Source organism: Aegilops tauschii, chromosome 1 (assembly GCF_002575655.3).
Source record: "Aegilops tauschii subsp. strangulata cultivar AL8/78 chromosome 1, Aet v6.0, whole genome shotgun sequence".
NCBI lineage: Eukaryota > Viridiplantae > Streptophyta > Magnoliopsida > Poales > Poaceae > Aegilops > Aegilops tauschii.
In genome coordinates this window covers 329,977,090-329,994,419 of record NC_053035.3, presented here as the reverse complement: position 1 = coordinate 329,994,419, position 17,330 = coordinate 329,977,090, and the positions used below count along the sequence as shown (strand labels likewise).

The window sequence follows — 17,330 nt, the reverse complement described above, 5'->3', positions numbered from 1 at the left end:
CAGTGAGCCACCCATCTATGCTGTTGATGAAGAAGGAGTTGCCTTTGAAAGTCAGAGTAGCAGCTGCAGTTTAGTAGCTCATGGTACTGGTGTTTGCACACAAGAGAGCAAGAATGTAAAAGGAAAACTGAAAGCTGTTTTGGAAAAGAAGAAGAAGAGGGATATGATGGCAGTGGTGGTTCTGATTGTGAAGGTGAAGATGACAGTGATGTAAACCCTTTTTATATGGGTGATGCTGATGACATAGAGATGGATGAGGGAAAGAAACAGAGAGAGTATGATGAAGTAGAAGAGGAAGAAACAGATGATGAAGAATCTGAGGAGGAAGAAATGGTGCATTACTCTGGTGACACAGAGGTTGAGGAACCTTTTGAAATGGATGAAGATGACAAGGTTGTTTCACAGGATGAAGAAACTGTAATTGTACATGAAGAGAAGAAGAAGAAGAAACAGAAGCTTCCAGTTAGGAAAGGGCCTACAACAAGGACACATTCAAGTGTAGTTCAAGAGGAGGAACCTGATTTCCAACCTTCATCTGATGAAGAAGAGAAAGGATTGTTGAAGGAGGCTGATGATGATGGTTATGAGCCATTGGCATTTGTGCTGCCAAAGAAAAGGAAGAGCAGGGCAAAGCAGAGGCCTCCTAGAAAATGGTACAATGAGAAAATGGAGGCACCACATGAGCAATTATGTCTACAGATGTGTTTCAAGGATCAACATCAATTCAGAGAGGCTTTGTTGAACTTACACATCACTCAAGGCAGAAACTTCAAATATCATAGGAACTCAGATCAAAGAATAATTGTAGAATGCAACCAAAAACATTGCAACTTCTTTATGGTGGCAGCAGTTATAAAAGGTGAAACTACTTTTGTAATTAAGAAGATGAGAATTAAGCACACTTGCCCTATTAGTACAGAGACAACAAGGGTAAGTGCCAAGTGGCTTGCACAGAAGTATGAGTCACTGTTCAGATCTGATCTAACAACTGGCATTCAGACTTTGATTGATGCCTGCATGGAGAAGTATGGTGTGGATGTGCCCAAGTCAATGGCATATAGGGCAAAGAACCTAGCTATTGATGCTGTGCTAGGAGACCACAAGAAGCAATACCCTAGGTTGAAAGACTATACTCAGACAGTGATGGATACAAACCCTGGGAGTAGAGTAGTAGTCACTACTGTAACTCCAACACCCACTGAAAAAATCCCCCATCCAGGTCCAAGATTCCATGCTATGTTCTATTGCATCAATGGAGCAAGGGAGGGGTTTCTCAAGGGGTGCAGACCATTCATTGGTTAGTTTGTTCACCTTGTGCATTAGTTACATATTGTTTCATCTTGAAATTCATTTGAATGTTTTTAATACTGAATTTGCTTGCTCAGGTGTTGATGGGTGCTTCATTAAGTTAACTACTGGTGCTCAACTACTTGCTGCCACTGGTAGAGATGGCAACAACAATATATACCCACTAGCATTTGGTATTGTTGGGCAAGAGGACACACCTAACTGGTGTTGGTTTCTACACCAACTTAAAATCTGCCTAGGAGGAGAAGTGGGAAGGTTTGGTCCATATACAATAATGTCAGATAGACAAAAGGTATGTGCTTGCATCTTATGTCATTGTTCCTATATGGTTGTTTTGTGCTAGATAGTAGCTTAGCTAGTTTAATTGTGTGTCCCAGGGCCTACTAAATGCAGTGAATGATGTCTTTCCTAAGTGCAACCAAAGGTTCTGCCTTAGGCATATCTATGCAAACTTCCAAAATGCTGGGTTTAGGGGGGGAAGATCTGAAAAAGTGTATGGATAATGCTGCCTATGCATATAGTGAACACAAATTTAACATTGCAATGAATGACCTTAGAGCTGAGTGTGAGCAAGCTTGGGAGTGGCTTTGTCAAATTCCCAAGAAAACATGGGCAAGGCATGCATTTGACACAAACTGCAAGACTGACCTTGTAGTTAACAATTTATCTGAGGTGTTCAACAAGTATGTCCTAGATGTTAGGAAGAAACCAATTAGGACAATGTGTGATGGAATAAAGGATAAGCAGATGGTGAGGTGGCATAGGAATAGGGAGAGTGGAAAGAAAGCTAGATGGGACATAACACCCCATTATAGTGAGAAGCTAGAGGTTGAGAAGGAGAGGGCCAAATATTGCAAACCAATTCAAGATGGTGTGGACTTGTGGCAAGTTACAAGTGGGCAGCAAACCCATGCTGTTAACTTGCAAATGCACACATGTGGGTGCAGAAAATGGGACCTAAGTGGCATCCCATGTAACCATGCCATCTCAGCAATAAACAAGGCCAAAAGAAAACCAGAGGATTATGTCAGCAAGTTCTTCAAGAAAGAAATTTATCTGGAAGCTTATGAACCAATGATCTATCCAGTTCCTGGTGAGCATGACTGGACAAGGACCCCTGGTCCAGACATTGACCCACCTGCATTTAAAGTGAAGAGAGGAAGAAAGAAAGAGAAGAGGATCAAGGGGAAATTTGAAGTTCCAAAGCCTAAGGAGACATCAAGATGGGGACTATAACATGTGGCAATTGTGGACTGCAAGGACATAGGTACACAAGCTGCAACAAGCAGTTGAAGCCTGAGCTGGCTTTGAGGAAGAACAAACATGTGGTAATCCTCTAATAAGTAGTAACAGGTTTTCCTTCTTGTACATTCTATTTTTTTAAGTACTAACTCATTTTCCTTCGTTGTTTATGCAAGCCTCTTGCAAGGAATTCCAATGCTGGTGCTGCTGCTACTACACAAGCATCAAGAACTTCTCATCCAACTCCTACAACAACACCAACAGCTGGAACAGGAGCTGGGAGAGGAGCTGGGAGAGGGGCTGCAGCTGCAGCTGCTGGGAGTGGTGCTGCTAGAGGTGCTGGTAGAGGTGCTGGTAGAGGTGCTGCACCAGGTGCTGGGAGAGGTGCTGGGAGAGGGAGAGGTACATTCTCTGCCCCAAGGCAATCTGGTCCCTCCACATCTACTGCTCTCTCTACATCTACTGCTACTCCACCTTCTGGTGGTAGAAACAGAGGATGGAGAGCCTACTTCTATGCAAGTGGTAACCACTAAATGGCACATGTGCCATGTAATGTTCAAAACTAGATACTTCATGTGTGTTCTTGCATCCTATGGTACAATGTGATCTTGCTGGTGCTCCCAGTGTACTTTGCTGGTGCTCTTATTGTACTTTGCTGGTGTACTTTAAGAATCAATGCCATATATGGCTTTTGTTCATGTGGATGGATGGATTTATTTATTAGTTAATGCCATTTCTGGAGCTGGCTTTTGTTCATGTGGATGGATGTGATCTTGCTATTTATTAGTTAATCAATGCCTGGAATGGACTATGTTCATGTGGATGGTTCTTTTTATATCTTTTTATGATTGATATGTTCATGACAATGGTGCATACTATTGGATAGAGTAACTCTGTTGCTGGATATATTGTTGTATACATTGTTGGATATGTTGTTAAGGTCTAGGCTAAAAAAGAAGCACTTTGGGTTTTCGGTGGCTCGGGGTCGACGGAACCACCTAATAGAATCAATTAGGGTTTTGGTGGCTCGGGGTCGACGAAAACACCTAAAGGCATCAACTAGGGTCTAGGGTGGCTTGGGGTCGACGGAACCACCTAAAGGCATCAATTAGGCTCTAGGGTGGCTCGGGGTCGACGGAACCACCTAAAGGCATCAACTAGGGTTTTGGTGGCTCGGGGTCGACGGAACTACCTAAAGGCATCATTTAGGGTTTTGGGGGCTCGGGGTCGACGGAACCACCTAAAGGCATCAACTAGGGTCTAGGGTGGCTCGGGGACGACGGAAACACCTAAAGGCATCAACTAGGGTCTAGGGTGGCTCGGGGTCGACGGAACCACCTAAAGGCATCAACTAGGGTCTTGGTGGCTCGGGGTCGACGAAACCACCTAAAGGCATCAACTAGGGTTTTGGTGGCTCGGGGTCGACGAAAACACCTAAACCTATCATCTAGGATCTAGGGTGGCTCGGGGTCGACGGAACGACCTAAAGGCATCAACTAGGGTTTTGGTGGCTCGGGGTCGACGAAAACACCTAAACCTATCATCTAGGCTCTAGGGTGGCTCGGGGTCGACGGAACCACCTAAAGGCATCAACTAGGGTCTAGGGTGGCTCGGGGTCGACGGAACCACCTAAACCTATCATCTAGGCTCTAGGGTGGCTCGGGGTCAACGAAAACACCTAAACCTATCAATTAGGGTTTTGGTGGCTCGGGGTCGAGGAACACCTAAAGGCATCAACTAGGGTCTAGGGTGGCTCGGGGACGACGGAAACACCTAAAGGCATCAACTAGGGTCTAGGGTGGCTCGGGGTCGACGGAACCACCTAAAGGCATCAACTAGGGTTTTGGTGGCTCGGGGTCGACGGAACCACCTAAAGCATTCAACTAGGGTCTAGGGTGGCTCGGGGTCGACGGAACCACCTAAAGCATCACTGTAACATAACATATGTAACTATTCCTTTTGCAAATGCATTTAAAGCATCAATATAACATAAGCATCACTCTAACATAAGCATTACTTTTGCAAATGCATTTAAGCATTTAAGCATCACTATAACATAAGTAACACTGGAGTTCAACACATTATACAATACACATCCATTGTTCACATTACATAGTGGAGTTCAAATGCACAATCCATCCTTTTCTCACAAAATGATGAATAGCATAAATACTAGGTACATAAACAACCAGAGTTCACAATTAGTACTAGAACCATACATTACACAACCATAATTCTAAGTTACTAGGTCATTGCACAACCATCATTCCCAAAAGGTCTGCAATGCCCACTAATCTCAAGTCATCTTGTTCAGTTCTGCAAGATGGCCTGGATCCCCTTGATCTTCTCCTTCAGCTTCTCCTCTGCCTTGATGAGCTCAGTAATCTTAAACTCTTGCATCTGCTTCTCTTCATTATGGTTTTCCTTGAGCTTCAGCGGATCAGCAACCTGGAGCTTCAACTCTAGCTTCTCTTGGGTGAGCTTCTCCTCAAACTTTGTGAACTCTGCATTCTTCAACTCCAAATTCATCCTAGCCTCACTCAACAATTCCTTCTCTTTCATATTCTTCAACTTCAAGTTTTGGATGACAGTTGCTTGAGCACTTGTCAGGTTGCACAGGAGTTCATACTTTTGTTGAAGCTTCTGTGCAGCTGCATCTTTCTTTGCCATTTCTGCATTCATACCAGCCACCAATTCAGCTCTGCATTGGTGCTGATATGTGACAGCAGACTGTAGATAACTGAAATCCACAACCCTATCCTGCTGAAAGTCCACAAGTTGATGCACATTTTTCACTAACTTGTCATAGTCTGCATCCAGCTTGTTCTTTTCTTCTGTCAACTGATGAATAGTTAGAGCACTTTGAAGATTATCATTCACCCTAGCAGACTTGCTCTCTTCAACCATTGACCAAAGCTTCAGCAATGCATTCTCCATTGTTGGGGGCCACTGCTCATCAACCCACTGAACAAACCCACAATTCTGACCTTCCTGGAAAAATAAGAAGGGCAAAATTTAGTACAATACAACTACTAAGAGTACTAAGCAACAGTTAGTTCATGGCAGTACCTAATGTTGGCACTGACATTAACTGGATTTGCACAGCCATTTGCTAAGCAACAGGACCACATTGTAAAATAAATTAATGTAATCCTACAATGGATGATCAACTCATATATTTACCAGGCACCAGAGTAACACTCCATTCAACTTAGAAGTTGCCAAGCAGCCATGTGCTAAGCAACAGCAGTTGCTAAGAATTGACCATTAATATAATGAATCCTAACAGTAATAAGCAACACAATGTGAACTACTTTGCCCACCTAAATATACTACACTAGCCTGCAGCAACAAACTAGCTAATGAGACTACCTACTGTCAGCAGTAAGCAATTGTTACTAACTGGCTCCACTGAACTTAATATTGAGCAACACTGCATTTGGAAAGAAGTGTAAATAAATAGCATGTGCACACAACAGGAGCATATATTTTAGCAGAAATGCATTCCACTGAACTTAATAATGATCATTCCTAACAAATTTAGCATGCACATAACTGAATCAAAGGTGGCAAACAAGACTCTGCCACTTTCAATGAACACATCCAGTGCTTAATCACCAAGGCAAGAAAATTACCGGCTCTGCACATGCTAAGAACCTTCTCCCAGTCATTGTTCCTTCAAACGCAACAAGCCTCTCTGATGGCTTCCCATGCTTCTCGCACAACACTATCAGATCTAGCTCAAGACCCTTGTAATCCGGGTCCTCAAGAGAGAAAGGCACCTGCCCAAGCAAAATCCAAGTTACCATCATGTGCAGAGGACGAGGACAAATCAAATCAAACGAAATCCTAACAACAAAGACCACCTACACACAAAAATCCCCAAATTTCCTAAACCTAACCCTAACCCTAGCTCCAATGGAGTAACTTACCTGGTTCAGCCCATCGGTGGAGGTTTCTGAGTGCATGTACGGGAGGCTTGAGTTGTCGTCGCTGCTCTCGTCCTCCAGAACCATGGCTGCGGCGGCGTGCTGTGGCGGCCGGCGGTGGCGGGCGCAGGCGACCGCGAGGCAGAGAGCAGGAAGAAAGAAAGAAGAAGGCGAGCGGGGTCGGGGTCGGGGTCTGGCTCGGTCGCACATAAACGGTCCGAGCGGGCCTCGTCCGAGTCAGCGCGCAGCCAGCGCAGGCGACGCGCGCACTGGCCAGCGTGGCGCCTGACGGGCGGGCCCTGCCGGTCAGATACAGTGTCAATACGCGTTTATACGCGATTTAGACCTTTTTGTAACGTCTAGCCCCAGACTTGGTACTGACATGTAAAAATTACCAAACTTGGTACCAATCTGCTTCCAATGCCCCAATTGTGGTACTTCTGTGCAATTTACTCAATCGGTGATGGCTGTTGGTGATGATCCAATCGGAGTACTATTTTGCCGACATTGCCGACTCGATAACCTGCAGCCTGACCGTTTGATCGTCGGCACTCGGCAGGTGCCCGTCTTTCTAACTCATATTCGCGTCACTAGCCTCCCCATATTTCTAGGCATCTCTGCCTGGCCGCCGAATCTATATCAGTATTAGTTCAGTGACCTGAACCTCACATTGCCACCGATAGCTCCCGTCATGTAGACCCCTCGTTAATTTTTGTTCTCAAATACGCATCGCATGCGTATCTTGTATTAAAGGAGAAAGGGGTACAAGTACCCTCCACCGGGGTTGATACAACACACCAACACCACCGAGGGTGCTACAAAGCACCCTCACCACCGTACCCTAGACTAGCTCTACGTCTTGTCCATTGCCCACATGTGAATCCGCTCGAAGAAGGGCTCCATGTCCGTCCTTATGAGGCCCGCCATCCTCCAGGTTCTACCCTCAGTAAGGCACCTACGAACTAGTCTAGCAAGCGAAGGGGAGTCCTCGTCGAAAACGATCCCATTGCGATGTTTCCATAGCTCCCAGAGAGCAAGAATGATGATAGCTCTCACGTCCTTATCCGGCGTTCCCTCAATGGTCTTGTTGAGCAGCCACTCCGGCAGTGTGTCATCAGGTGCTGGAGTCCACCATGGCTTGCCCAACGCCGTGCAAATCTGGAACTAGAACCCTCTGGAGAAAGCACAGTGTAGCATGATATGGTTCATCGTTTCCTCGTCCTGGTCGCAAAGTGGGCAAGTTTCCTGGTGCGGCAGGCCCCTCCTAGCCAAAGGATCGGAGGTCCAGCAGCGGTTGCGAACAGCAAGCCGTAGGAAGAAACGGCACTGCAGGGGGGCACGGTTCTTCCATGTCGCCGCGGCCGTCGGGGCTACCTCTCGACCCATGAACTTGACAGCATACGCTGAGCGGGCAGAGTATCTCCCATTGCGCTCCCACGCCCAGGTGATCGTATCCGGCACTCCCTCCCGAAGTTGCACCGCATCAACACGAGTCCACAGCTCCATGAATTCCCTGATCGTCGGCCCGTCCATGTCAGGGCCAATCTCGTGCGCCTAGGATCCGCTTGTTATCACCTCATTGACATGAAGCCGCTTCCGAATGCGTTTAGGGATGCGGGAGTGGATGTTGGGGGCAATTTCCTCGATCCTAAGGCCATCAAGCCACCTGTCCTCCCAAAACAAAGCATCCCTGCAATCACCAATCGTCATGTGCATTGCCGCATTGCATAACTGTCTGGCTTCTTTCGGTATTGGCATCGTGAACTCGCTCCATGGCCTCGAGCTGTCGGTCCGAGCTAGCCACGGCCACCTGGCCTGCATGGCTGCAGGTGGATTTGGAGCCTGCAAACATCCGAGACCGCGTACAGATGGAGACGATCGAGCTGCCGGGCGGGGCCACGCGCGCACACGGCCACTGGATGGATCATCGTGGCCGAGCGACGCTATCAGTACTACATCAAGTGCATGCAGACGCAACGACGTGGATAAATAGATAGGTGTATAGTGCTTTCATCTCCTGACCGATGCGTCCATTCGAAGGTGACCGGTGAGCAGCCGGCGATGGTACGTCGCGTACGTACAACTTGGCGACCCTGCAACCTGCCTGCTTATTTGGTCGGCCTTTTGGCCGTCTTTATGACTCAGACCAGCGTCACTTGCCACACATACATTTACCTACCCCGATCATGTACCGTGGTGCATGTTGCCAATTGTCATCTCTGTCTTTGTCGGGGTAATTGAGCATCAGAGGGCGATCATGTTCCTTGCAAGTGTTCCGTGAATCGTTCGGGACACTTTGCAGGATCCTGGTCGAGTGTTGCGTTTGTTGTGAATGGTCGTGATCTCAGTCATCCTGTCTCTCTAACCACCGTCGTGAGTGATGTGGAACACAGCGCCATACATGAAAACCCAAGATGCAAGCTTCACCGGATAGTGTTGTGCCCCCAGTAATGAGTGATAAATCTTCTCAAGAATTGCCAAAGACGGACGCAATCTTCCTCGGCCCTATCGACGACATGGCTTGCAAGCATGCGGCATGCATCCAATCGATTACGTGTTGCTATCAGACTCAACTTTCATTATTACATGAACAGAATATGTGATCTTGAATGTTATGCGCTCCTAGATTGCCCAAAACAACTATCAGTATGTGATATGACAGTGACACGATTAATTAGTACAGCTGGCTGCAGTTCGAGTGTTGTGAGCCGCCCAAGCACTGGCAGCCATGAACAAGATTGCGCAGCTAGATTTTGTGGTTAATGCACTGGATTTATATAAGCATATATTTCAATCTACGGTTTAGATGGCAACCACACAAGAGGCCGAGTGATCGATGAAGGCCTTTACGCCATGTATGGAGGTACTTTTGCTTCTTAACTGTAATCTTATAACTACAAAGGAAACCTACTATTTCACCCCGAAAAAAAACAACTTTTCGCTACTTTTCTATTTAATACTCTCTCGAATTCAAAAAAAAAAGTGCCACACCTCTGAACTATGATTAATTCAACTTTAGTTTAAAGTTGCGACACTTATTATGGATCGGAGGAAGTAATGTATAGTGGTTTGTGGCAACGTAGCCGCTTCCTATTTCCCTTGTTGTTACTTTGCTTCAAAAATATGTTTTGCATTGAAACGAACTTCGTTGTATACTAATGTGGTTTCTTTACGAATTCGGGAGTGATGCTTTTTTTACCAAAAAAAATATAGTTGTTTGTATCATTTCCTTGTTTTGATGTATTAACAGCTGTCAGTTTGAGGCTGCCATGGATTTCGTCGACCACCCTGATTTTGTGAGCCACATCTTGTGAAAGGGACATGCATCTCCATCTACCATACGCATGCATGCAGTTAGGTGAACCATCGACATCTATTAGTTTTTCTTAATCTCAGAAAGAATTAACATGTCGGGCAAACTTTGGCTAGCTTGTGGACAAGATTTGAATGGTTTTGCCACTTTTCTCACTATAAATGTTGTCATTTTGTATTTGGAGAGAACATTGGAGCGACAAAAAAGTTTACCACATATATAAATTAGGTGTATCGTGGATGAGAAGTATTATAAACGATTGAATGACTAAAAACACATATAACTTTAAAAGCGACGAATGGTCTCATATCTACTCCATCTATCTGATATGTTGCATTTCTTATATTGGTTAAGACTGAAAAGATGTTCCTTCAAGTGAATCATCGTTTTTTCCGTCGAAAAAGAAAGGCAATCCCAATATTTCATGGCAATCATTGTGTACACAACATATTTGCCAGTAGAGACCACCATTGTACAATATGTTTCAAGTCATCTAGTCTAGTTAAAAATGTAACTAATACCTTCTCAGTTCTAAAATAGATGCATGTTAGTGTGTGTATTCATTCATTTCACTCCATATGTCGTCTAATATCAAAATACACTTGTTTAAAAAAAATAAAAAATATACAAAACATCTTACAATTCAGAGTAGAGAAGTAGTATCTCTGTACCTAATATAAGTATTGTAGTACTCCCTTAGTTTCAAAATACTTGTCGTGGTTTTAGTTCAAGTTTGAACAAAGCCACGACAAAGTATAAGGCTGATCATAGTGGGGAGTAACTTATACTAGTGTGTTTCATTTAATAGCTTGTAGACTCATCTTGTTTTGAGAAGCGCTATGTTACAGTAACATATTATGTTACCACCTTTCATTAAGTACTTTCCACATAATTAAAATTTTCTCGAAGTGCGCTATGTTACTACCTAAATTACTCCCACTATGACTAGCCTAAGGCTACTACCTCCATAGTGCATAGTATCATAAAATAATATCATAGATGATCATATTTATTGGCATGCATAACACAAAGTAGCATAACATTTAACATGATACGGTATCTACCTATGTTACTCTAACCCTCTCTCTCTTTTTTAATTGTGTGCCACATAATCATGTTTGCTAGTCCCAAGTGCATGTTATCGGTTATGTTAGAGCAAGTATAATAGAGCTGACTCAGCGGCTATAAGGAATAAACTAGTATATTTCTGCTTAGTTGGAGGAAAGAGAAGAGGAGAGAGAAGGTAAGCGGGCTCTTCATGAAGAGTCAACTCTAGCACGTGCTCCTAGGCACTTTGTGAGAATGAAAGGTGAGCCACATAATAAAAAAGTATTACACTTATTTGATCTACTATTGTACATGTTGGCTATAGGATAGGCTGTAGATGACATGGCATTGACTTGTAGCCAGCAGCTGGCTATACTATTAACCATGCTCTTACTCCCACTATAGCCAGCCTAATGAAATAGAACGTAACAACTTAATTTGGCTGGAGCAATGCTACAACTACGAGGAATTACGAAAACTTTTATGTAATTGCCGCGGGGGCACACCTTTGAAATCAGGGAGGCAGTTAATTAGGAGTGGGTGGTTAATTAGACGAGTAAGAATAGGACAAGTCAGCACATAAGCTGAATTTTTCAAGATAGCGAACCACTCATTCCAAGTGGTGTCAGCACGTAAAAATCTGTAGTTGTACGTAAAAAATTGATCTGGCTGAGGGACGCGTGGACCGCTGGGGAAGAAGGGCCGGAAGGGGAGGGGCACCTTTCGCGCTGCAGTTGTACGCATTCAAATGTTCTCGCGTAACAGCGGTCCTGATCGCGAAACGAGTCACGCGTGCGTACCTTAACGTGTGCAGCGCATGTCGACAGAACAGAACTGAGATGCCCCGATTGTCACCCCTCGCCAGCTGCTGCGATTTCAACGGCGGTGGCCCAGAAAAATATCTGATCAAGGTGCAGCCTACAGTGAATGAATGCCCGGCCGGGATCTGGGAACGCGGGGAATGGGCGTGTTTGGCGTGCAGGTGCAACACGTTAAAACACTGGACTACACGCACAGGTGGCCGGTCAAAGCGTGATCGCCTGCATCATGTGGCACGCACATGCATGAACACATATTCTCCAACCACGTGCCCCCCTCTCCACCAAAATTTAAAAAGGCTTCAGTTACATGACACATCCTCGTGCTTACCATGTCAGACGTACTCTGTACACGCTCATGAAAAAACAAATCACCTGCTTTGCAGATTAAAATTAGACACGTGCATGCAGCTGCGTACGTAACGGCGTTCCGCGTGCTCATCTTCTTTCCGGTGCGGTCGACGTGCTGGTATTCCGTTTTGTGCTGGTATGGTATAGCTACCGCGGGTTGTTCATTCGTACTACATAATCGATCAATTGATCACCCGATCGATGCGACATGTTATATGTACCTGCTCCAAGATACGTAATTAATTGGGATAAGTAGTTTGATTCGCCGTTCGCTATGATTTGTGTCAACGACATTAGCTGAGAGTTGACGCATCTCCTTGCGTGCGATTAACCATAAACCACTCTTCTCTAAAAAAAAAACCATAAACCACTCTTGCTAATCATAATCGGTTCTGACAAAACAAATCAAAGAGCAATACGGTGTCGTGTGACACCTATATATTTATCGCAGCGCTGATTTAATCTGCGCCGGAACTTCATATAGCTCTCCCATTTCTGTTATCATTCCTTATGGTCATCATTTGTATATGTGCAGAAGTCATTAGCACCAATGATAGTGGCGTGGCGATGAACTGTGGATTCGATGCGTATAAAGGTTGTATCAACAACTGATAATTGTTGTGGGCGGATAGTCTTACTAATTATATCTATTAGTATTTAATACGACTGTTGAAGGATTCCATTTTCTTTAATTAACTAAGAGTTAAACAATATGGTTAGCTGAGTATATGCCACGCAAAGAGAGGCTAAGAAACAAAAGACTAGTGCAATGTCAGTTTTGGCTTACTCTATTGTTTTTTAAGGGGTTGGCATACTCTATTGTTGAAACTTGAAACCCACTAATGTGAATCAAAAGGAAATCTCAGCATCCTTTATTCCACGAAAATCTTCGCACTCCCTAACTTGTGGTGCATATCTTGTCTACGCTTGACTCAGGTCTACAAGTATTTTCTTATCCCTTGGGAGTTTAAGGGTTAGACACGAACCCAATTTTTCCGTGGCCCCTTCACCAACATTATATGCGCTCTTATATACTGTTCATAATGATAAAATTAATCACGGTCAAGTAGGGTTAAATTTTTCAAGGAAATTTCCAGAATTCCTCATATGTTGGTGGGGTACGAAATACTTGTAACCCAAAAGTTCAAGCAAGATTCAAACTAATTTTAAAATAAATTTAAATTAACTTAAAATTAAGTATAATTTGAAAGCTCCGAAAAAATATTTAAATTTTGCATATTTTGATGAAGTCCGAATTTGTTTGTCTTCCGAAATACAAAAAACTTGCGTCCAAGTATGAGTATTTTCTCTGGGATTAGAACAGCATTATACATATGATGAAATTATCACTGGGTCCACCATACTGAGATGTACAATCAGAGCGTAAACTTGTGAAAAAATAATCAAAGATAAAGTATTAACATGTTATTTTTCATTGACCGTGAAAAGAAGAAAGGAAGTGATTGTCACCCATAAATCAAATCATGGCCTCGTGCATGCATGTCAGCGTGTGTACTCAACGTCCAGGCGTCGACTTTTCAGTAGTGACGGACATATTAGCTTGAACGGAAATGATGTGCGTACGACAATATTTTGTCGGAAGCTTGTGCGACCAGACACAGGGTATACGGTGCATTGTTCTAGCTTGAATCAGAAGCTAAACATCCATGTCATGGCTCCGAGAACTTGTCGAGATTAAACGAACTTGCACCGGAAAAAAAAAGATCAAACGAACTTAAATAATTGAGCTGCAAGATGCGAACTGAGGTCAGCAACAAACTTATTTTGGAATGGAACGGTGAACATTCTAAATTGTTAATCAAAATGTCTCTCTCCGGCGGCATGTCGATGAGCTGCTTGGCCGGGAAGACTATTAGATAAACATATCTTCTCAAGCACTAGAAACAATCTAAGAAAAGATGTCGACAACTCACATAGTGCTTATAAAAATAGTGCTTGTGTTTCGACCTCTTCTCGCGAGCTCACAATATATACCCTTTGTTTTGAACTAACATATAAAGAATTACTCGGTATATAATTATTCTGGGTTTAATTTGAGGACCTCTATAGCACGTTTTTCCCCGAGTAAAACAAAAGGAGCTACATGTATATAGCTCACTTCTTGAAACCGCGTGTAATTGGGTAGTTTCCGATCAAATTTTTCAAAGAGCTACAGTTAATGTCGACCCCAATAAAAATAGTCTACTCTACTATTCGCCGACAGACTGGTAATGTCTTGGCAGTCGTACGATCTTATTCGTTACTCTACTATGCATGCACTGTCCTACTTTCAGCACCAAACCAAGCTCATCCAACCATCACATGCAGAGAGAAAGATCTGGCGTGTGCACAAACAGTGCCACATATAGTAAACCTATGGCCGTGGCATCTTATCATTAGGGCAAGCCAGGACAAATCGCCGGCCGGTCAAATCAACATCAAAGCGCGCGTGCGGTGTGATAAGGAAAAGGAAACCAACTTAGGTGGCCTAAGTAACATCACACCTCATCATTTTCGGCAATCTCGCTCACCAAGTTACCCCCAAGAATTTACCTCACGTGCACACCGAGCGAACCAAGTGTTCTCCCGCCAGAGGCCGCACGGGTTGTTGGACAGGTTTTGCCTGCTAAATTTTACTACATTCGTCCGAAATTAGTTGAGCGTCAATTAATTTGGAAGGGAGGGAGTACTATTTACAGAGATTATCAAGTGAGAAAAAACTTTTGGCTCGCCATTTCCATGTAGTCTGAAATTTGCAAAACTTAGAGACTAACCATTATGTTTTAAAAAAATCAGATTTTTTTACACATGTACATAGGGATATGCTACATGTCTATAAATTTTGATGAAGAAATATGTTTTGATGTGAGAGCTACATGAAAAAAATCATTAGCTCACATAAAAATGCATTTTGTCATGAAACTTTGCAACCACGTAGTATACAAATTCATACTCCCTCTATCCACAAGTCCTAATACGAGTTTTGAGGTTACTTTTGACTATAGATTAAAGTAATAATGTATGACATGCAACACAAAGCATACCTTTAAATTCATGAATGAAAGGAGTTTCTTTTTTTTTAGAAAAGGAGGATGACCCCCGGCCTCTGCATCTGGAAGATGCATACGGCCACTTTATTAATTATTCTCGAGGACCTTACAAAGTATTACAAACAATATACCTGAATCCACCATCTTGGCAACATATGCCGCTACTCTTATCCATATGATGAAGGGATGCTAGCTGGGCCACTACCCAAACCACTCACCTAAACCTAACATCAAAAGCCGGAAGCCCCAGCCGAGCCACATACCGGGTCTGGGGCACAATCCGGTCAGACGCACTCTTGTGTCGTCGCCGTCATCTTCCACAGGTCCGTCTTCAGATTATATTGAGTCTTCTACCTTGTGAAGGCCACTTCTGCCATCGACGTCACCATGACGCTAGCCAGCTACCTCCTCCTGCGCGAGTCCATCTCCGCGCATCGGACGCCGAGCCTCCACAGCGCCATGCCGCCGAACTCCGCCGCCATCAATGAGGGAGATGAAGTACCGCTCCACCACGGCAAGTACAAGGTGAGGAAGGGCGAGGTCGCCGTCGGAGACACGGCCGGAAGATAAGCACCGCAGTCACGAGACATGCCCGGAGCTGCGACGCGGTAGATCAGACGGGCCGCCGCCAGGATCCAGACAATCTCGCCATGCATGCCCAGCATCCCCATGCCCAAGTCGGCGCCTTCAAGAAGGTGACGACGCTGTGGCGCCGCCGCCGCTTAACCACCGGGGCTAGGGTTTTCACCCGGGCGCAGGGGAAGGGGGGAGGCAGGGGAGGTTTAGCCTCGGCGCCGCCACCAAGGAGGGAATGGCGTCCGGGACGCCATCGACGCCGTGACCGCCACCGGCGGCCAAGGGTTTCCCCCGGCCAAGCACCCTGCCGCCACCTCCGAACCAGCCACAACGTCAGCAGGCGCGTGCACGCCGGAGATCCAGGCCGGCCGGAGGTCATACATCACGAGCGGACCAGATCGCCTCCGATCTGACGAGGGGAGCCCGGGGCCTTCCCGCGCCATGACCAGTGCCCACCGGGACCTCGCTGCCCGCGCAGCCGAGGGGATCCGGCCTACCTCACCGACGAGCACTCCCCGCCGCCGGAGGAGCGCCGTCCGCACCAGCGAGGCCGCCGCCTCAGATCCGCCGCGAAGAACGCCGCGCTGCCACCGGCCCGCGCGCTCCAGTGACGTGCCGCCCCGGCCAGCAGGCCGCGCCGCCCCGCACACTAGCGCGCGCCACCCGACGCGCCGGCCGCCGAGCTCCGCCGCCACGCCCGAAGAAGCAGCCCCCCGCGGCCCCTGTTCCAGGCGAGGAAACGAGATCCCGCCGCCGCCGGCACCGCGCGGGCTTTGCCCGGCGGCGGGAGGAGAGGAAGGAGGTGGGGGCTGTGTTCGGCGGCGGCTAGGGTTGGGCGCCCGGGTCGCCCGCGCGGGGGGGGGGGGGGGGGGGGGGGGCGACACGGGGCTGGGCAGCTAAAGCCACTCTCCTTGACTCTTTGCCTTGTCCTCCATCTCTACTCCTAATGGAGCAGCGTTCTAATGATATAATAATGGTCAAACGCAACCTCCCTGTTCATACATAATGCAAGTATGAAATATTTCTACATTAAAACACACTAGCTTTTATTTCACACACACACACTAGCTTTTGATTTAGATCCTTCCTCCGCGGATAATTCATCTGAAATTAATCTTTAAATGTCCATAACAACTCCGGAAAAAAATCTCATCCATTCTACCGGCCTCGCACACGCCATCGCCCATCATGCATGCCCCAGCAGGCGGCATCATGGCACGTTCAAGAACGGAACGAGGACAAAACGCAACACCCGAAAGCTGTTGACGGAACGGAATACGCCGAGTCGGTCTCCGAGAACATATACCCGTCTTCCACGTTCCGGATGTGGTCTCGGCGCCGGAGATGATGCAGAGGAGGGTCGCCGCCTGGGACGAGTTCGTCATCCTGGCCATCGACAGGGTAAGTGGCTAACCTTTTTTTGCCTCGTACAGTTCCATTTTTATGCCTTGGCAGTTGACACAATTCTACTACATCATCTGATGGTGGACTTTCTCTGGCAGGTTTGGGATGTGGTCTCCAACGAGGAGGCGGTGCAGATCGTGGCTGCCACGCCGGACAGGGAGAAGGCGGCGAAGCGCCTGGTCCAGTGCGCCATCCGTGCTTGGAGCCACAAGCGGTAGGGCTATGCCGTCGACGACTGCTCGGCGGTCTGCCTCTTCCTCCACTCGCGGCCATCCTAGACAGAGACAGCTTT

General features: G+C 46.0%; 1 protein-coding gene across 1 annotated transcript; it reads left to right on the top strand.

Annotated features, from left to right (window-relative positions):
* The first annotated feature begins 249 nt into the window (after window positions 1-249).
* On the top strand, window positions 250-2,544 carry LOC141031000 (uncharacterized). The gene is made up of 3 exons (XM_073506189.1): window positions 250-1,297; window positions 1,386-1,512; window positions 1,830-2,544. The coding sequence occupies exons 1-3, from the start codon at window positions 250-252 to the stop codon at window positions 2,542-2,544; spliced, it is 1,890 nt and encodes a 629-aa protein (XP_073362290.1).
* Window positions 2,545-17,330: the final 14,786 nt, after the last annotated feature.